Source organism: Muscardinus avellanarius (assembly GCF_963383645.1).
Source record: "Muscardinus avellanarius genome assembly, chromosome: 8".
NCBI classification, from domain to species: Eukaryota; Metazoa; Chordata; class Mammalia; order Rodentia; family Gliridae; genus Muscardinus; species Muscardinus avellanarius.
In genome coordinates this window covers 11,688,812-11,710,202 of record NC_137794.1, presented here as the reverse complement: position 1 = coordinate 11,710,202, position 21,391 = coordinate 11,688,812, and the positions used below count along the sequence as shown (strand labels likewise).

The 21,391-nt window shown below is 39.1% G+C and overlaps 1 protein-coding gene across 2 annotated transcripts in view; it reads right to left on the bottom strand.

Annotated features, from left to right (window-relative positions):
* The window catches only part of COL21A1 (collagen type XXI alpha 1 chain), a gene marked incomplete at both ends in the record, with an annotated part of 106,342 nt that overhangs the window by 50,820 nt on the left and 34,131 nt on the right, over positions 1-21,391 (bottom strand). For both annotated transcript variants that reach the window (XM_080699801.1, XM_080699802.1), the window contains 3 exons: positions 728-781; positions 873-926; positions 18,945-19,007. In XM_080699801.1, coding sequence (XP_080555927.1) covers positions 728-781; positions 873-926; positions 18,945-19,007 — 171 coding nt within the window. The remainder of the gene's footprint in view (positions 1-727; positions 782-872; positions 927-18,944; positions 19,008-21,391) is intronic.

The window sequence follows — 21,391 nt, the reverse complement described above, 5'->3', positions numbered from 1 at the left end:
GTGTACATTATTCTAAAAAGGTAAGATTTAAAAAAAAAACAGTAAGAATTTTATAAGGATGGTAGATTTTTATAGGATTTAATCAGAAGCAAATGGCAGAAAGTTTTCATAAAAATTAGAAATGAGATTATGCTCTAGAAATTAATCTAAAAAATCAACATGAAAATGATTCAAAACAAATACAAATGGGAACTTGGACATAGGCAAGCAACCGGGTCCAGCAGGCATGGATTAGTACCAACACATTTAAATACCATGTCTTCAATAGACAGCATGACAATATCAGAGTTGTAAAAAAAAGACTCAGTAATATAAATGTTGTTTGTGTTTGTTGAAGCTCTGCAGAAGTCCAGTAAGGCTAATACAATAGGCCACATGTCAGATAAACACCTGTTCTCAAGAGGGACCTTCAGGTATTGGGCCATCTGGCTAATACAGCGAAACATCCTGTTGGCTAGTTCACTCCCGACTGAGGAAACTCATCCTTGAGGAGGGAACATGGCATCTGAACGATGCCTATGCCTGCTCCCTCTGACTGCAATCTTCTAGAGATAGTGACTTCCACCTGCTGATAACAGCTTTCTGTGACATTTGTTGGCCACTGACAATTTTCTAAGTTCATAAATCCTACAATTCAGCAAGGGAATGTGAGTGATCAAAACCAGTATCCTTTGTCTTCTTTGAGTGAGTTAAACCACCGAGCCCATTTTTATTTGTATGTATTCACCTTTTGACCATCTCTCCCTGGTTCTCCTTTGTAACCTGTTAGTCCTCGAGACCCCTAAAGTAAACACAAAATTAAATTCCATTAATTAGGTCTTTTGGATCACTAGAAATGAAACTTCTAAAATGTCTATGAATGAATCATATACTTGTATTCCTGGAGGTCCTGGAACTCCTGGTGATCCTGATATCCCCTGATAGCCCTAAAGAAAAAGAAACATTAATTAATATGTCACCATATTTGCAAAGAGCAACTCTCCATTTCAAGATACACTCTTATTTCAAGTCTCCTAAACTCAAAACTTCACTCAGTGACTGATTAAAAAAAAAAAAAAAAAAAAGCAAAGGCATCAAATGCTTAATAAGGAATGCATGCCCTCTGATTTTAATGAAATCATATAAAAATGGACAAAAAAGGTTTAATATCTCTAGATGAATAAAAATATTCACAGAGGCTTTGGAAGTCTTGAGGATGAAAATGCACTCAATGTTCCACAAATATAGAACTTCTAAAAATATTCTGCAGATAAGAAACATAGTTAACACATTTAAAAGAAAAATGCCAAATAATATCGGATTAAATAAATGTAATCCATTTTAAAACTTCCTGATTAATGAGCATCTGAGTCAATTCCTGGAATTAGGTAGACCTCGATAAATGCCATTCTTTAGATTAAGTCTATAGCAACCTCTAATTGCTCAGTTTAGCAAACTACTGATGCTAAACACAAGAATGTATCTGTGCCATGTCCCACATCAGTCCCTAAGGTGAAGCTATCCACTAAGGTTGTGGAGAGCAGGGGAATGCTTTTAGCTCTAAGTGTCTTTTACATGTCCCTCCAGAAAATTCTTATACAACTCCCAGAAGCTGGTTCCTTGATAGAAAAAAAAAAAAAAAAAAAAAAAAAAAAAAAAAAAAAAAGCACAGGGCTCCTAGCCAAAGACAACTATTCACTCTTTACTCAGCACACAGCAACTTAAGTTTCACTTCACAAAATTGCAGTTCCTAACATTTGTCCAGGTCTCCTGGAGCTGACATCAGGTTAACCTGGACCTTCTAACTCTTGCCCACCTGTTTACCTCTCTCTAATCATCTTCTTTCTTTCTTCATCTTCATCTCACTGTTTGAGTATAGGTGCCTGTGGTCCAAAGTATCAATACTCTTTTTTTCCTTTTCTTTCTTTTTTTCTTTTTGGTGTGTGTGTTTGTTACTGGGGATTTAATCCAGGGACATTCTCCCTCCAAGATACACTCTTGGCCCCAGTCCTTTATTTATTTTTTTAAAAGGGTCTTGCTAGCCGGGCGTGGTGGCACACGCTTGTAATCCCCACGCTTGGGAGGCGGAGACAGGAGGATTGCGTAGGTTCAAAGCCAGCTGCGCTGGCTTATAAGAGACCCTGTTTCCAAATAAAAAAGTATAAAAATCGGTACTGGGAGTGCAGCCCGGATGTAGAAGGGTTTCCAGGAACCCTAGTACCACCAAAAAAAAAAAAAAAAAAAGGGTCTTTCTAATTTGCTGAGGCTGGTCTCAAACCTGATAACTTCCTGTCTCAGCCTCCCAAGTACTGGGATTATAGGGGTGCTCCTCCACCAGGCCCAGTTTACATCTTCAATTTTAAGGCCAAAGCTTCCTTTCCCTGTGGCTATCCATGCCATCGTGTCTACACTGGCCGTCATATTCATCTACTCACTTGTCAGTACATTCTAACTGTAATTTTCGAGACATCATAATTCTCTGCTTTTCTACTCACATTTTCAATTGCTCCTTCTGGTATTCTTCGATGACATAATGGTAAGAGCAAAGGTTGTCTCTGAACGCTCTGTCTTAGCTCATGTAATAATATTTGAGGATTGGGCAAAGGGACTTGAGGAAAATGCCCAATGTGACAAATCACGGAGAAAACCTTGGAATATACCTTGTGAAGAACTGGAGTGTGAAGGAAGGGTGCGGGTTGGTGATAGAAATTCTGTAGTCATCATCATTCTGGAAGCAACTGAGGAGAAGAGTCCCTCTGCCCAATCCTCAAATATTTCAGTTTACCAGACACTAGTTAGTCTAACCATCAACTTTTACATGGAAAGCAACCCGTAATTTCCAAACCCACCATCTCTTCTCTGGACAGGCACCGTCTCTGTGCAGTGGATTACGTGCCCTCTGCCCTCAGAGGAGGGGCCAGGTCTAACTCATCTCTGTTCTTACAATAAACAAATTATTAGGTAGATTTCTGTTGATCAAACATTGGAAGAATTCATCATTTAATCATCGATACTGTACATCAGCATGCGTAATCCCCGCCCGGTAAATCATGTTACATTTGTACAGCTTATAGTAGAAAACTGAAACTTTTGGCTTACATTTTCAAGATCAGTTAAAAAAAGAATAAAGTAAATATACATAGAACTTGTTCAGACTTCTCTACCACTCTTCTGATCTGGAATTTCCTTCCTTCAACCATTTTGGAATAAGACAGGCCTAGAAATAAATCTCAACTATCACTACCATCAATGAACAGAGCTAGATTACTTAGTGCAAATGCCACCAACTCTAAGAATGACCTTTAGTTTCCCCAAAACCCTCTCTGCACTCTAGATAACCCACATGATTCACAACAGGTTGTTGTCATTAGGAAACGTAATAACAGTCATGAAGAATATAGCATTTACCTGTTCCACACTGAGCACTTCATATCTATTAATCCACATATTCTTCATTACTACTCTTAATGGAGGTTCTAAATTATCCCCATTTTCAGATGAAGACATAAAGGCTCAGAAAGTAATGTGTCCAAAGTCACATGTATTTCAGCAGACCTGGTGCAACTCCTATCAGAAATCGTTTCATGGTGGATCAAAATCTGATCATCTTAGAATGATTCATCAGATTTAAAGAAATCTGCTTGTTCCTGAATGTTTTTAAAACTGTTTAGAGTTCTAAGTGCCCAGGGGAAAGGAATGTTCATAAAATTCCTCAAAAGAAAATTACCACAGAGATTGGCTATTGGTCAAAATGGCTGGTCATCTGCAAAGTTCACATTTAATTAACTATTACTCCTTCACTTTTTTTTTTCAAAAGTTAGACCAAATGTCATATCTGCCTTATTACTTTCTTAAAGAAGAAATACTGAGAAACAAAAGCTGCTGTGCTTTTCCTCTTTGTGGATGCAACAGAGGGCATGTTCTGCTTGAATGGATTAAACAACACAGAGATGCCCTAAACTGTGTTCCCAGCTCACCTCTGACTCATGGTGTGACCTCAGGCAGAGTCATCCACTCCTCAAGCCTGGGAGGCAACACTGAAGTGGAAAGACAATTAATTGTGGAACTGGAAATACCCGGGGCTGAATGCTTGCTCCTTCTACACTTTCTTTGGGATTTTGGCAGAGTCTCTTTGCCTAGCAAAGGCTCAATTTTGTACCACAACATGGGATAATAATACCCACTGTACTTTTGAAAAGAAAAATAAATAAATAAATGGAGTCACAGATGAAGATGCCCAGAAGATATCAGGAACTCATTATATGGGAGTTTCTTTTCTTTAAACTCATTGATTACCGTACAAAACCACAGGAACACTTCAGCAGAGCGGTACTGCATAGGTTGAAAAGCCACCATACTGCATTGGGAATGGCAGGCCCATTTACCCTCGCTACAATTTAAATGTCCAACAGACCTAATGCTGAACATACAATGGCTGTTTGTTTTATAGTTTATAATGGTAGTGTATTTTATAATGGCTAAAGAACTACAATAGAAGAATAAGTGCTTCCCACAGTATAAGAATGTAGTGGTCTATATCTTTTTTTTAAACTTACAAGGAGAAGTTTGTCTAAAAGCTTTGTTGCAAAAAGAAATTCAAAGGTTATTTTAAGAAGCAAGAGGAGAAATGCATAGTAACAAAATAAAAGAAACCATAACCACATCCAACCTGGGGGATCCCAGGGCGAAACACCAAAAGAAATTGGATACAATTCAGAGAAACAAAGTTTGGATGCAAAATCAGGAAAATAAAGGTTGACAGGGAGAAATATTAGAACACAACAATTTCCAAGAGGCGCAAGAAATAACATTGGTTGACTCATAATAGGGTAACTACAACAAGAAAAATGCCCTAAAACAGGAAAACGATAAGATTTTCATATAGTTTGGTGAGTTTTTATTTCCCAAAACCGTGAGTTTCTTGTTTCATTGCAGAACTACATCTTTGATATAATCTTTGACTCATTAAAACTATTCAATATGAATTGTGCCATTTTTTAATTATTAGCAGATCCAATTTTCCACCCCATCCCTCATCTGCAAGATTTCATACAGTACTTACATCTTTTCCATGTTCACCAAAAGTTTCTTTATAAATGAGTCATTCTTTAGGGAAAAAAAATTCTCACTGCCAAATTGTAGGGTTTAAGAATACAGAATCAATTTAATTTTCTTCCATGATTCACAGTTATAATGCTCCAGGAAAGATATATAGCTTGAAATGAACATTAAGGAAAAAATCCTCAGCTGTGCAAGGGCCACCATCTCTCCTGAACCTAATTCTAATTATGCCATAAAATATTCTGCCCTACAAAATTCTGCCCTACTAATATACATTTTCAAAGTGGTGAGGAGGACGGACAAATTGTTTTCTTTTAACATTCTAAACTTAAAATGAGAATTCAGAGAAATAATTTTGAATGTCACTTTTTTAAAAATAGAAGAATAAGATTTAAAATTTATTCTATTACATACATTTCCCTCAAATTTCCACAATTTCAAAAGATATTCTTTGATACAGAACCAGTTAACTAGATAACCAAAATGAAGTATGTATGTTTATTGTCTGCTGTGATTCTTCTAGTCAATGGCAGACTTTATAACTCTATGTAATTAAAATCCAAAGATCATAAATTTATCTTTTCATGTATAACTAATATAGGAACAAATTTCTTTGCTACCTATTAGTCAAACAATGTATATAAATTTAACCAATAACTCAAATTACTTGACAAGTAGATTGTATTAATTTAAGTAAAATTATATCTGAGCTAAGTTTTAAGAAAACCTGATGGGAGGTAAAAAGTAGGCAGTCAGGGGAGCTTTCCTAAGAAAGGAGCTCAGCGGAACAGTAAAGGCAACACATATACCAATCAGCAGAATAGGATGAACCAGATTCACAGAGCCAAGGGGGAAGGGGGAGGAAGAGAGGGAGGAAATGATGAAGAGAAAAAAGAGAAGAGAAAGAGAGGGAGAGGGATAGAGAGGGGGGACCAAGGGAGGGAGAGAGGAAAAGAGAGAGAGAGAGAGAGAGAGAGAGAGAGAGAGAGAGAGAGAGAGAGAGAAGAGAGAAGAGAGGAGAGAGGAGAGAGGAGAGAGGAGAGAGGAGAGAGGAGAGAGGAGAGAGGAGAGAGGAGAGAGGAGAGAGAGATGAGCTCAGCGGAACAGTAAAAGCAACACATATACCAAGCAGCAGAATAGGATGAACCAGATTCACAGAGCCAAGGGGGAGGGGGGAGGAAGAGAGGGAGGAAATGATGAAGAGAAAAAAGAGAAGAGAAAGAGAGGGAGAGAGAGGGAGGGAGAGAGGGAAGAGAGAAAGAGAGAGATCTGGAATGGTACACTGGAGTTTCCATGTATAGCTTTTGGGTTTTGCAAAGAACTATGATCTTTATCTAAGCCATTAAGGTCATTTAAAGCAGGGGTCACACAATCAGATTTGAGCACGGGCTACACGGTAGAGGGAAGATGGAAAGGGACACAGGAAAGCATGGGATGGATGAGAGGATGTGGAGGGGAGAGAGCATGGCCGGTTCAACCCAAGTCTGCTGGTTGGAGATTAGTTTCACTGAGGACAGACAGGCCCTAGTGGTGAGGAATGTGGAGTTGTGGGTTGATGGGCAGGATTCTGGTTTGTGGAGCAGCATGGCTGAAGAGACTGATGAAGAGATGGCTCTGGAGGAAAACATAGTTTAATTGATTGCAAAAGATAAAGTAGCACAAAAATAAAAAAGTACTTCATGGACTAATATAAAAATTTGTATTTGACAATGAGAAGCTTTATGCTGGGGGGAAAGGCCAGGGCCTCTGCACATGCCAGGCAAGTGACCTCTCACTGAGCTGCATCCAAAGCCATTTTATCTTGAGACAGACCTTGCTAAGATGCTGAGGCTTGCCTCCAGCCTACAATCCTTCTGTCTCTGATTCCCAAATACTGAGATTACATTGTGTATTTATTATCCATCTCTCCCATACAGAATGTGAACTTCAAACTGTCATGTCTCGTGTGTGTGTGTGTGTGTGTGTGTGTGTGTGTGTGTGTGTGTTTGTGTGTGTGTTTTGTTCACTGATCTATTCATAGGTTCCCAATGTGGGCAATACCACACCTTGAGAAGTGCCGAAGCTAAATATAGATATATAAAAGAATGCAAATTTGTCACTGTGTCTTTCTGTTTATTCATTTAAAGTTGGCAGATTTTCAGGGGGGGGGGGCGCTGAATTTTTTTTTCTGAAAAAGGGGCAGGGAACCCAATCAGTTTGGGAACCTATGAGAGATTCTCTTCAGTATAGTAGAGTGCGAAAAACATGGTAAACACTCAAGTGTCTATGAATGAGTGAATAAAAATGAATAAATAAGCAAATAAATGAATATTTATTGAATCCAACAAGTCATGACTATTGAGAACTCTGACAGAAACAGCCCTGTGCTCCTACAGGTTGAAGCCAAAAGAAGACGTAAGCATGAACTTATTGTTAAAATCACAAATGCCATATATGTCACTGAAGAATTCCTTGAAGAACTTAATACACAAATTATGTGTGTGCAAGCATATAATGTGTATGCACACTATATATATATATATATATATATATATATAAAAATATATATATATATATATATATATATATATAATCACCTATGGGAGTTAAAATATAAGCAATCAACCTAAATAATGCATGAGATAAAGACTGAAGATTCATATACGATTGGACAAAAATGAATCAATTAGTCAGCTAAGCTTTGTATGGGAATGCCTTATGAAGACGTAAGGGTTTTTTCCTTTTTTTAAATTTTCTTTTTTTTTTTAATTGGTGCACTGTATTCATACATCTTAATGGGATAAAAAAAATACTTTTGTAGACATACATGCACACATCACCCAGTCAGCCCCTACCCGATCCCCACCCCGTTCCCTCCCCATCCCTCCTTCCCATGCTTGGCTTAGTGGTTGACATCTAGTATTATAGCAATTTATCGAATATTAACGATGATAATCTCACATAACAGTTTCATTTGTCTGATACCAAACTTTTGATGACTTAAAGATAACATTTCAATATTTCTTTTTGCTTTCTTTCTTACCAGAGAATATTTTTTTTCTTTTTTTCTTTTTTAGGTGAAACTATCATATATTTATCTATTTTTTCAGAAAAAATATATCCTAATATGGAATATGGACTCTAGATACCCAAAATGATCTCGAAAAAGAACAAAGCTAGAAGATGTATATTTTCTGATTTCAAACCATATAAAGCTACAATAATTGAAACAGTATAGTAGTGTTCTAAAGGCAGACATATAAACCAATGGAGTTAAATAAAAGCCTAGAGATAAATTCTTCCATGTATTGTCAAGTTATTTTTGACAAGGTTTCCATGAATATTTGGTGGAGGAAATAATAATCTTTTAACTAAATATTGAAAAATAATAATTACATGAAAAAGAATAAAATTGGGCCCTTACCTAACACCATATACAAATATTAACTCAAAATAGATAAAATACCTAAATATAAATCTGAAGACTATAAACTTTTAGAAGAAAATCTGGGTCATAAAACCTCACAACATTGAAATTGGCAGTGATTTCTTGGATATCATTTCAATGGCACAGGCAACAGAAGGGTAAATAAACTCCTTAAAAAATAAAAAAAATATTGTATATCCAAAGACAATGTAAATAGATTTAAAAGTTACTGATAGAATGGGATAAAATATTTCCAAATGCTATATCTGAAGGTAGATTAATATTCCAACTAGAAATCCTAAAAATTAACAACAATAAAGGCAAACAATACAATTTAGAGATAGGTAAAAGACTAACATAAATAATGAATCTCCACAGATAACCAATCTTAGTTGTTTGTTGGATGGAAAATCTTGTTTCTCTGGTTCTGGTGTGTGTTACCTATTTCTTCTTTGTAGTTAATCTCCTTGAGTATTTTCTCTAGCACTGGTTTAGAAGACATAAATTCCTTCAGTTTCTGTTTGTCATGGAAGCTTCTTATTTCCCCATCTAATTTGATAGAAAGTTTTGCTGGGTAGGAAATTTTTGGCTGGAAGTTGTTTTCTTTCAGAGTTTGGAATATGTTACTCCAAGCCCTTCTGGCTCTCATGACTTGGTTTGGGAAGTCTGGAGTGATTCTAATTGGTTTGCCTCTGAATGTCACTTGGCCCTTTGTTTTTGTTGCCTTTAAGATTCTCTGCTTGGCTTCCACATTGGTCATTTTGACAATTATGTGGCGTGGGGATCCTCTTCTCTGATCCTGTCTAAAGGGAGTTCTATAAGTTTCCTGGACCTGTGTATCAACCTCTTGCTCTATGTTTGGAAAATTTTCTGCTATTACTTCCTTGAAGAGATTGTTGATCCCTTTGGTTTCACCTTCTTTTCCCTCCTCTATTCCTATTCTTAGGTTAGCTCTCTTAAAATGGGCCCATATTTCTTCAATGTCAGATTCCTGCTGTCGGATTTTTTTTCTAAATTAGAAACTATGAGTTCATTTTTTGAATGATCATCTTCTAAGAGTGAGATTCTATTCTCCATGTGGTCTAATCGATTGTTTGTACTTTGAATTGAGGCCTTTACTTCATTAATTGCATCCTTTATCTCTTTTTGGCTCTCTCTGAATTCTTTTTGAAACACTTCTATTATTTCTACAGTTATTTTCCTGATTTGATCTTCTAGAAATCTCTGAATTTCTGTTTTATCGGGTTCTGATGTTGTGGGGTTGTGGGCATTCATTGCTCCATTGTTATTCCTCTTTCCCATGATTTCGGAAGTTTGTGCCTTCTCTGGGTTCTTCCATTGTGTCACTACAACTTCACTTAAGGTGCTCTGGATCTCAAGTTTGTGGTATCTCGGTCCCCACTACTCTTTTACTGGGTTGTATCGCAGAGTCTCAGACCCTGGGAGTCAATCGAGGCTGCTTTAGACCATGGGGGGTGCCAGGATGGGCATTCTCCTATTTTGTGATATCTCTGCCACCGCCACTCCCCCACTGGGTCAAGTCCCTGGGAGTGCAGTACTGGGATTTATCCTCTGGGGCCGCAATTTGACTCACTGTTGTTGAGTGCGCTGATGGAGCTGTAGTGGACTCGGTGAATTCGCTGCTGCTGCCACCGGTCGTAATATGGCACTGTTGCCATGCCCTCGGCCGTGAGGCTGGTGTATTTCTTCTCTGTTTTTGATCTCCGCTCTGAGGCCCTACAGGGTGTGTTGAGCCCGGCCTCTGGGAGCTTTAGATGCTCCCTGAGCAGAGAAATCTGCCAAATCCCGCCCGGCTGTTCCACAGCGGCTCACCTTGGCTCACTGTCCGCCGCTCCTCTCTGGAGCCTGGTGGGCTGTTGAGTGTGTTGGTGTGTAGCCGTAGCCGACCGGCGAGTTTGCCACTGCCGCCGGCAGTAAGGCGCTGCTGCCGTGTCCTCGGGCGTGAGGCCGGCGTATCTCCTCTGTGGCTCTGAGCTCTGTTCTGAGTCCCCTCTTCTCTGGGGCCTGGTGCCGCAAGAAAAGATGGCGCCCACCACTCCGCGCCGCGGCTCCGGCCGCAGCACTGTCGTCTGGTTTCTTTCTGGTGTCTCGTTTTTCCAGCCCTCTTTTTCTTTGTCCCTTGTAATTACATTTTTTGTTTCTCTGCTGATGGTGTTTTCTGGCTATGAAAGGCGTGGATTTTGTGGTAATAGAGATTGGTTGTTAGCGGGACTCGTAAGCCCTGCTTTGCTCCATGGCCATCTTCCAGAAACTTCTTTTTAATTTAGAATAAATAGTCTCCTTGCATCCCTGGAACATCCCTTCTTGGTTCTAGTATATTAACTATTAAGCATGCTACTAATTTAACTTCCTGTCCTTTTCGTTGTTTCTTTTTTTCAATTTTTTTTAATGGTGTATTATATTCATACAACTTATTGGGGTAAAAAAACTTGTGCATACAAACATATACTCATCTCTGATTTAACCCCGAAGACGTAAGTTTTGAATAATACTTTATTGCAGAAAAGGAAGATAAGCTGCTCAAACAGGATAATTCATTCAAGGAGAACGTTCCATCTTTTAGTTTATCAGTGAGACTTTCATAAGGGAAGCTTCACTGATGAAGGAAGAGGAGAGAGAGAATGTGTGTTCAATGATGGTGGCAGAGAATGATACAAGGCCTTTTTGGTAAGGATCCCAGAGGAGGTGAAGTAAGAGGTCAGGACAAAACCATTTTCTCTAGAAAGATGTTTCGTACATTTCTGATTAAACTGCCTCTTGTAATTCTCTTCTCCAAGCTAAAGAATAGACATTCCTTTGGCCTTTTCTAATGGATCCTATTTTCCAGTACTTTAATCTTCATGAAACTCAGCTCCAAGTTTTCTACAGCTCTTAAACTATCCAGTCCACAACTGGCACCATATTCAGCTAAGGGTTCAAAGGAACAAAAGTGTAAAATGCTTATGTGATGGGCCCTCAGTGTTTACTATTAATTACTCACCCCTGTCAGGCTGGCTCTGAGAGTCCCAGTGCTCATTTTTGCTTCCCCCTCCTTTCTACCATGGTTCTTGAGTATCTAAAAACAGCATCTCTTGTTTGGATTACACCTGAAGTCCACTAACTCCACCCTCCCTGGCTGTCTTCTGAGCTCGCACCCTCCCAATTACTAGTACTCTTATGAATGAATTCCAGTTCCTGCATGTCCCTAAAATCTAGAATCCTAGACAAGATCCAGTCCTCAAGCAGCAAGATGGTCACCTTTCTCAACATAGATGTTACGTGTCTACTGACTGCCAAAAATGATATCAGCCTTTTAGACAGTCCCATTCCATATGATAATCTCTTTTTCATCAGGGGTAAAGAACAGCTCATGGAACTAAGAGCTACATATTTATTCTGGTTCGATTTCTCAATGTTAAGTCAGCCTATTCTCAGCAAGTCATGTTGGGACACACTTGTAGTCCCAGCATTCGGGAGGCTGAGACCAGAGGTTCGCAGTTTGTGGCCAGCCTCAGCTACTTAGCAAGGCCCTTCACAACTCAGTGAGACCCTGTTTCAAAAATTAAAAAGACTAAAAATGAAGGCTGGGGGTGTAGCTTGGAGGTACAATGTCCCTGGCTTCCATCCTCAGTAGTGAAAAAAAAAAAAAGGATAGCCTATTCTCTAAATCCCCCAAATCCCCAAATTCTTTAGGATCTTTGTCACCCCAATTACCAAATTCTTGAAAAAAGTCATTAAAAATTTTAGTAAAATAAATGAGCATAGAGTATTAGATTATGTAATTCTCAAAATAATACTTAAATAAATATAGAGAAAAATATTTAATTCTGGGAAAAAATTTACTTTTCTAATAATTAAAAGCAAAATTATGGGCTACCAAGCCCACTAATGTGCATGGGGAGAGAAGGGGGGAACAAGGTAGATCTGAGGAAAACATACCAAGTGCTTTGTGCACGTGTGTTTGCATAACTTTGAAGCTCACTATCATACTATACCAATAAAAGTACATAAAACAAAATCATAGATCCAATGAAGAGTAAGAAGAAATATTCACAACACATATAGCAAAAGGTCAACTTTCTTATACTTATTGATACAAAAATATAATCACCCCCATAGAAAATAATCCAGCAAAACAAAAGGACATTTCACAAAAAGAGAGTTTACCCCGAATGTCAGGCTTCCTCCAGTCAGGTTAAAATTTCAACTTGAATGTCTAAAATATAAATTTAACATACCTGAAAACCACACGTGTGATTTCCCTCACCCAGTTTTCACTCCCCTGTGCTTTGACATACCATTAGTTTCCCCTGAGTTCTACCTTCTCTCCAACCTACATCCAATACATTAGCACTTGCCAGCACTGCCTCAGGACATCCCAGGGATGCACGAGCACCCTTCACCCCGCTGCTCCCTGATCCTGGCTCCCTCCTCTGGTTCCTGGGGTACTGTAAGAATCTCCTGGTGGTCTTCCTGCTTTTGCCTTTAACACCCTAAAACCTACTCTCATCCCCAAAGCCAGAGCATTTGATTTTAAATATAACTAAGACCACATAGCTTTTCTACACCACTGGACTCAGAGCTCGGTCTAACTGAAAGACCAAGGCATCACTCTGGCCTAACCCACGTGATTCCCTCCCTTCTCTGTCCTACCCACCTACCCAAGCTCATTTCCTACTAACCTTCCCCGGATGCACTGCAGGTTTTGACAAGTCCCCACCTGTGCTGATAGCATCTGGGGTAGGGTTACTTTCCCATAGGAGCTGCCCTCTTTCTGATGTCTCTAGCCCACTCGGTGACACGTTTGAAGAGGGCAAGGCAGAAAGGACCATGGGATTACTGAGCGTCACCTGCTTTCTGTTGGCAGCCCTGTGTACTCAGCCTCCCCAGCTCACTTTTGAACAACAATGATATGTAAAATCACCTCCAGAATTCTATGGCCTCATCTTTCTCTCAGGAATATAATGGGCTTAGCCAGGTGTGGATTCATCTCAGTACTTAAAGAGGCTGAGACAGGAGGATTGCAGGTTTGAGGTCGACCTCAGCAACTTAGTGAAACCCTCAGCAACTTAGCAAGACCCTGTTTCAAAATTTAAAAAGAAAGATAAAATTGAGCTGGAGTTGTAGTCTTTATGTAGAATATCCCTGGGGTTCAGTCTTCAGTACCACACGAGAAGAAGGAAGGAAGGAAGGAAGGAAGGAAGGAAGGAAGGAAGGAAGGAAGAAGGAGATATATGGTGGATTTCAGATTCACCTAACACCATCTTCTCATTTCTCAGATGAAGAAACTAACCCATAAAAGCAAAGCAAATTTGCTAAGCAGAAAGCAAGACAGGCCCCAGATCTGTCCAATAGCCAGCTAGGGCTTTGTTTCAGTAAAGTCCTTTACTTCATAAAGACTAACTAATAATGACAGAAAACAGAAATGAGCCCTGTAAAATATGAACCCCTCCAAAACCCTTAACTGGACCTATTTATGTTACCACACACGGCCTTCTCTAACGAGTCAATGTCATATCACTAGAATGCCGTTAGTTGTACTACTCTGAGTCACCTAGCACATTCAATAAATATTTCTCCCACCCCTCTTTTTGTAATGAGAAAAGGGTACAATAGTAATTAATGTGCTCACTGTGCTGATAGAAGCTGTCAGAGTAATGTGTTCACTATGCTGATGGAACTTGTTGGACTTCTACCCGTTATCGTACTGATAAAAGAGTGAAAAATGGGAGGATTAGAAATTGCTTTCATTTTGGTTGAAGGCAATTTCCTGATGAAAATTAGTATTTCTCCAGAGTGGAATAATTTACTATTTAAAGCTCCAGTTGCCTTGGCCTGATTATAATGTGTGAAAGGGATTCAAATTGCTTATTGAGGGGGATTGAACAGAACCAAATCCAAGCAAAGCAGAGTTCCCTGCAGACTGTTCGTCCAAGTTTCCTCAGCCCAGATGGCTCCAATAGCCAGCCAGAGGCTCCACCCACACCTTCCACTCCAGCTGGGCGCGGGCCCTGCCCACTCAGTAATGACCCGCAGCTGTTCTGGCTCCCAGGCTTGCTTTCTCTTCCCACATGGCCACCCAACCTCTCACCTCCTTCAGAGGGACAGACACAGGGGTGGAGGGCTGGCTAAGAAAAAGTCATCCATTGGGGGAAATGAGATTCAGGTCGATGCCTCAGTTTCTAATAGCTGCTATAACAAATCACCCCAAACATAGTGGCTTAAAACACGACAAATTTATTATCCTAAAGTTCTGGAGGTTGGACATCTGAGATGGATCTTAGGGAGGTAAAGTCAAGTTGTCAACAGTGCATTGTTCCTTCTGGAGGCTCTACGGGAGAATCCATTTATTCCCTTTTCCAGCTGCTGGAGGCTGCTTTCCGCCCCTTGATTCACAGATACCTCACTCTCATCTCTGCTTCCCGTATCATCAAAATAATTCCCTCATTTCCAGAGCCTTAAATTAATCATATCTGCAAAGTCTCTTTTACCATAAAAGAACATTTTCATGGGTCAGATTAGGACCTGGACATATCGGGAGACTATGATTCTGAATACCACAGTTACTTTCTTTCTTGACATGACTATCAGATTCTACAGTCATACCTAATGTCAAATTATGCACATATACATACATGTACTGAATTGGGCAAGGCAATAAGTCCTTTACAACTTAGAGTCATAGAAGAGTATGCATGATTATTATATTAGGCAAATTATAACTGACCTCCAGTGTTTCATTCACGAGAATTTTTTTAAGTGAAATTAGGTTTTACAACATTAATGTTGATTATCTATCCATCAGCATTCTTGCAAGCTATAATCTAGAGAACTGACCATGTAATTAGAGGAAAGGAGATATATTATCTTATAGTTTCGGGTTCAGTTCATGTGAGGCCGGGGACAACAATCTCAGGGCAAGGTGACAGGAAGCAGAGAAAAGGAGAGTAGGTGGACTGTGCTCACATTTCGGAGTTGGGAAGCAAGCTGGAGGAGGAGGAACCATATATATAATCTTCAAGGCCACACGCCAGGGACCACCTCCTCTAGGGATATCCAACTGGCCTGCCAGTACCACCCAGGTAAATCCATTCGATTTACCCACTTCTGAGATTGCAACCCTCGTATTCAATTATATCAACCCTGGATATTAATACATGAGCTCTTTAGGGAACATTTGATATCTAACTATTACATGACCCATGGAAGGCCTACTCAGTATCACCTCCAAACACTGTCTAAACTTTGCACTCAAAACACTAAAAGTCCTAAGTAATTTCGTGGCTGTGTCAGAAGTGTTCGTGTCATTATGAAGTATCAGCAGGTGACTTATCAGCTTGTGAAGTGCATCTGCTTTGGAGCTGTCACAGCATTCCAGCCACCAGTCACAGAAAAAGCCGGGCCCAGGAGAGGAACCTCGACCCAGGCAGGAGGGTCACACGTATAACATCCTCTCACCCTGCTGTGATTAGGTCAAAACTCACCCAGGATCTCAGGGAAGTATCATAGTGGAATTAGGAATTGTAGTATGCCCCAAATCATATGGAAGTTTGAGTTAAAGTGAGAAAGGGATGGCCTAGAAAAGAAATTGCAAGGCCAGTATTGTTATAAAAAGAGTAATGTGAGATTGGGAGTCTGCTCATTGGATTCAATTAAGATATAAGCAGTCTGGTGATAATTTTCTCTACTTCTTCCCCAAATCCTCACCCTAGCTGTTTCTGTACCTATTGACCTCGACCTTTCTCTACCCCATATAAAGGTTTAACTGCTCATTTTCCTACAGAGCCTAAACTTTTCTTCTGTGATTGGAATCTATGCTCTCCCCTCTACCCATAGGTTTTCTTCCTGCAAATATTTGCTGCTGTTAAAGTCGTTCAGTTTTCCCTTTACCTCATTTTCATCACCACGAGGGCATGCTGCAGTAGCGCCCATCTTTTAAAACCCTGCTGTCATCTCCCATCATCCCCAGTCTATAGACCCATTTCTCGGTTCCCTTTTATACCCTTAGAAGAAGCATCTATATTCACTTTACCATTTTATCTCTTGTTCTCCTTTGAAGCCCACTTCAATCCAGCTTTTGTACCATCCTTGAGAAATCCTATTTCTCAAGGTCTTCAACGAATTCAACAGTCTAGTCATAAAACACTTAAAAAAAACCTCTCGACAACAATGACACAACTGACCACCCCTTCTTAAGTAGCTGTCTTACTTCGGGAATGCTAACACCCTCCTGGATGTTCTTCTGCCTCACTGATGAGCATTTCCCAATTTCCTGGGCTGAATCTTCCTCCTCTTTTTTCCCTCTATGAGAGCCCTCAGCTCCATCCACCACGGCCTTCTCAACACCTATCCGCACTCGCTCTCCAATGATCTCATACACTCCCATGGTCCTAGGTCCAATGGAGGTTGAGTCCCAGCTAGCTTCTCCAGCATGTCCAGAAATGCACTCTCAATTCTCCTCTCAGGGCTAACATCTCCCATGGTCTTACACAATACTGCTAATGGCATCCAATTCACCCAATTCCTAGAGCTAAAAATCCTTTCTGTCCTCTTTGACATCACTGTTTCTTTCCAACCCACATATAAATCTTTGGCAATTGTTGTCAGCTTTATATTAGCAATTGACCCAGAATCTGAACACCTCTCCTCTCGCCCACATCACCCTAGTCCAAGCTAGTCGCTAGTCTTACTTCCTACATGGCCGCCTTCTTTTAGTCATGCCCAGGTAATCTACTGGCGAGATAATATTCATAGTATCCTTTCACACTGTAAACCCAATTAAACCCCTGATTCCTTTCACACTTAGAATGAATCCTGGTGATTAGTTGAGCATTTGTCCCAAATACAGAGATCCTTGGTGCTTTGAGGATCCATCTGACCACCCCTTTATTACCACTAAGTCTCTCACTGGGGATTAAACCTAGAGGCATTCTATCTCCAAGCCATGCCCCAGCCTGATTTTATTTCTTTATTTGGAAACAAGGTCTTACTAGTTTTCTGAGAGCATTAATACATTACCGAAGCTTCCTTTGAACCTGTGATCCTCCCATCTCAGCCTCCCAAGTACTGGGATTAAAAGCATGTGCTACCACACCCATCTTGGATTCTTTTTTTTCTTTTTGGCATTTGTTTGTTGGGTTGGGTTTGTATTATATTCAGTAGGAAACCCTACTCAGGGTCTTAAGCAGCCCTGCTCTCTTGGTGATTGGGGTACTGATAGTTCAACAGGACTATATGGTTCTTTCATTCCTTTATCATTACTGATTCACAGTACAAATCTCCTTTCTTCATGGTAATGCTCCTGCTTAAAAAAATCTCTTATGAGATTTTTCTTAGTCGAAACGATTATTTAACATTCAAAAGCTAGTTATTAATGTTTATTTACTCTTGTATATATGTTGACAGATGACTCACCTATAAATATTTGCTATAAGGCTTTAAAGTTTGATTTATGCTTCCTTTTAAATGTCCCTAAGGTTCTCTTGAACTTTAGAAGATTGTATTCTTTTAGTCAAATTATAAGTATACTCTAGTTTATATATTCTTAGAAAAATAGTATCCCCCTTGAAAAATATTTTTAAATTAAAAACATCCAAATATATGTAGAGAAAATACTTTAAATTCATGATGCTGAAAAAAATCAATGGTTGAGTTGTGTTTTATGGCTTTAGTTTTTTTAATTGTAGGAAAGACAATCAATTTTGAAGATAACTTTAAAAAAAATGTCTAGAACTCTGATTCTGTAGACCAAACTGACCTTTCTGTTCCCCTCAGCTTGACTAAATTTAAGAAGGGACCTTCTCTACTCTACATGACTTTCCTGTTTTTAGAGTGTTTACTTTTTGTTTTTGTTTGTGTGTTACTGGGGAATGAACCCAGGGTCACTCTACCTCAAGCTATGCATTGAGCCCTTTTTATTTTTATTTTTTTATTTTGAAACAGGATCTCATTTAGCTGCTGAGGAGCTAAGTTGCTGGGACTGGCTTTGGAACCTGGGATACTCCTATTTCAGCCCCCTCCACTGGGATTCCATGCTTTTCCCACACATCTCAAGAGCATTTATTTTAGAAAACTTCTAAGCTATTTTCTCCTTGAAATATAAATCTTTTTTAAGAGTTTATTGCTAGCTTAACAACCCAGGAATGTCTTAAGGACCCAAGAGAGCTATCCCTTTAAAATACAATCATGAAGACATTGTTTTTCTGTGAAGGTAGGGTTCTAATTTTAATGGCCTCCAATTCACAAACACAGACTCCCTAATTATGGAAGAAAATATTTGGGGAAAAATGGAATAACTCAATGTGCTCTAACCCCATCAAACAACCTTTACCCTAAAACCCCCAGTACTTTTCCACTAGCTTACCCCTGCTTTCAAACATATCTTTCCCCTATGGCAGTAATCCCAAAGTCTTCTTTGCCTGTTGAACTATACCCAGTGCAATTTTTACTTTGATACTATAATCCCGGTACTGGAGGTGACTAAGCTTTCAGTACTCACAGGCTTACCATCTTGACCAGGTTGTCCAGGGTAGCCAGGGTTCCCAGGCGGTCCAGGGTCACCCTATACAGGAAGAAGAAAGAGCTTTTCAATGCAAAACAACCAACCACACTGGTACAGTCAGGGCCCATCAAGGCTCAAAGCTAACTGCATTACTTGAAGGATTTTGTATGTTAAAGAAAGCATAAGTTACAAAATAGTGTTGAGAAAATTATATTATATTTTAAATGCATTTATATAATAAATAAGGTTTTTACCAGATAGAACTTAATTTCTTTATGTAACCATACCAGATATTACAAGTGAAGTATCTTTCACTGGTACAAAAGCCATTTTTATGAAGGAATAAACTTTTGCAATTTTGAGCAAATCACAAAGTCTCATAGCAAATATGGTTTTCATGATAGCAATACTTGACTCATGGGTCTATAGACTAATCCTATTCACAATGTTGCACAACAGATATCAATACCCTATAATGCAACAATTCAACTCATTAATAAGTCCACAGAACATGTGTTCTCACATGTGGGACTCAAATTTAAAGTTTCATGACAATTATTTATTTCAATCCCATCAATATGGCACTCTGCTGATATCAAATTTTAGCATAATGTTAGACTTGTAAATTTTAAATATATTTGTGAGAACAGGACCCAAGCTACACAACTTTCTCCCAATCCCCATGGTCCTTCAATATCTAAGAGCTTAAAAAATGATCTTTGCCCTCACAAATCCGAGATCTTCCAAGAATACTGTGCCATTCACCAATTCACCATGGCGATGAGCCAGGCACATTCTATAGAGCTCTACTGTGTTGGCCCAAGCCAGGAATGACCATTCAGTTGGCCACTGTTGGTGAAGAAAAGCAATACAGACATACTCTTTTATGAAGTGAAGGTGTTTTATAATTTAGTTCTAAGAAATACTTCAAAAATAATGTCACATTTATCCACTCCTGAGTCCATAAAGTCCACATGGGACACTTGGCTGGAAAATATCAAGTCTCCACCAACAGTTTCAGTAAACTTCTTCAGAGAAACTACTGACTTCTATTCAATAATTCTTCCATTTTTTGTTTGTTTATCAAAAATAATTCTTGATGAACCCCAATAATTAAGAGTACTTTTATAGAGCCAAATTTACTGATTTGAAAACTACTTCGAACTTCTGGCTAGGAAGTTATGTTCCTGAAACATAACAGGAAAAATGGAAAGAAATATGTGAGCTCTGTTCAGGAACCAATAAAGAAGGGAAGGGCTATTCATTTACCAGTTCCCCTCCAGATGCTGAGCTAAAGAGGAGAAAAAGGGAATGTCAGTTTTCAAGGAGATAGAGAAAGAAGGGCTATAAATCCAAAAGAAAAAAATTGTAATTTCAATTCAAGGATGTCAGTTCTGGCTGGGTGGTGAGAAGCAACTATCTGCTCCTATCTGCAATTTCTCTCTAGTACATACTAGTATCCAGCCTTCCTCCCTTATCCATGTTCAGATTGAACTCCTAGCCTTCCAACAAATTCTATTTTACTTTTTTTGGAGAAAAAGTGTTTCTTCTTTTTCCATTTAAGCATCAATAGGACAAATTTCTCTATCTGTGGTCCTTCCCTGTCACTCTATTTTCTCCTGGGGTCTTCTATTGAAATGTTATATTAATTATTACTTTTTTGTGGTACTGGGAGTGGAACCCAGAGGCTTTCTACCTCCGGGGTATACTCCCAGACCTTTTTTTTTAATATTTTATTTGGAAACAGGGTCTCACTAGGTTGCTGAGAGCCTCACTAAGTAGCTGAGGCTGGCTTCGAACCTGTGCGATCCTCCTGTCTCAGCCTCCCAAGCGTGGGGATTACAAGCATGCGCCACCACGCCCGGCTTGATTATTACTTTTTTACAGCCAGTGTTTTCTCAAAGTTTTCCCTTGGCTGATCTTCATTTATCATCTGGATTGAGGCTCCATGAAGACAAAGTCTACGTTTTCTACTCAGTTCTTTTATGCTGGCACAATGGTGGCAATTAAATAGTCAATAGCTACTTTATGACTGGTTCATTTCTGCCATTAACCCACTTACTTGAAGAATATTAATTACCAGTAAAACACAAGACATCAAGAGGATCTGAGAGGTTTTAACCTTTATTATGATGTTGAAATGAATTTGGTCACAAGAAGAAATGGAACTGTGTGTTTTCATGCTGCACAAAAGCACAAAACATACTTGTTAATGTTTTAAATGGATAAAAACTAAGTTCTCAAAAGGAACAAAAATCACCCATAATATAAATTCAATGTGACTTCATAAAGATTATAACACTGTCAACAGCTCCAAGAGGGAAAATAATCTCTTTAGTAGGTTTTGCTATTGCTGGTACAGTTTATGGGTTATTTGGACTATTGCCCTCACTGAATAATTTTCAAAACCCAGGTAAGTTTGGGGTTATTCCAGCAAAGTTGGA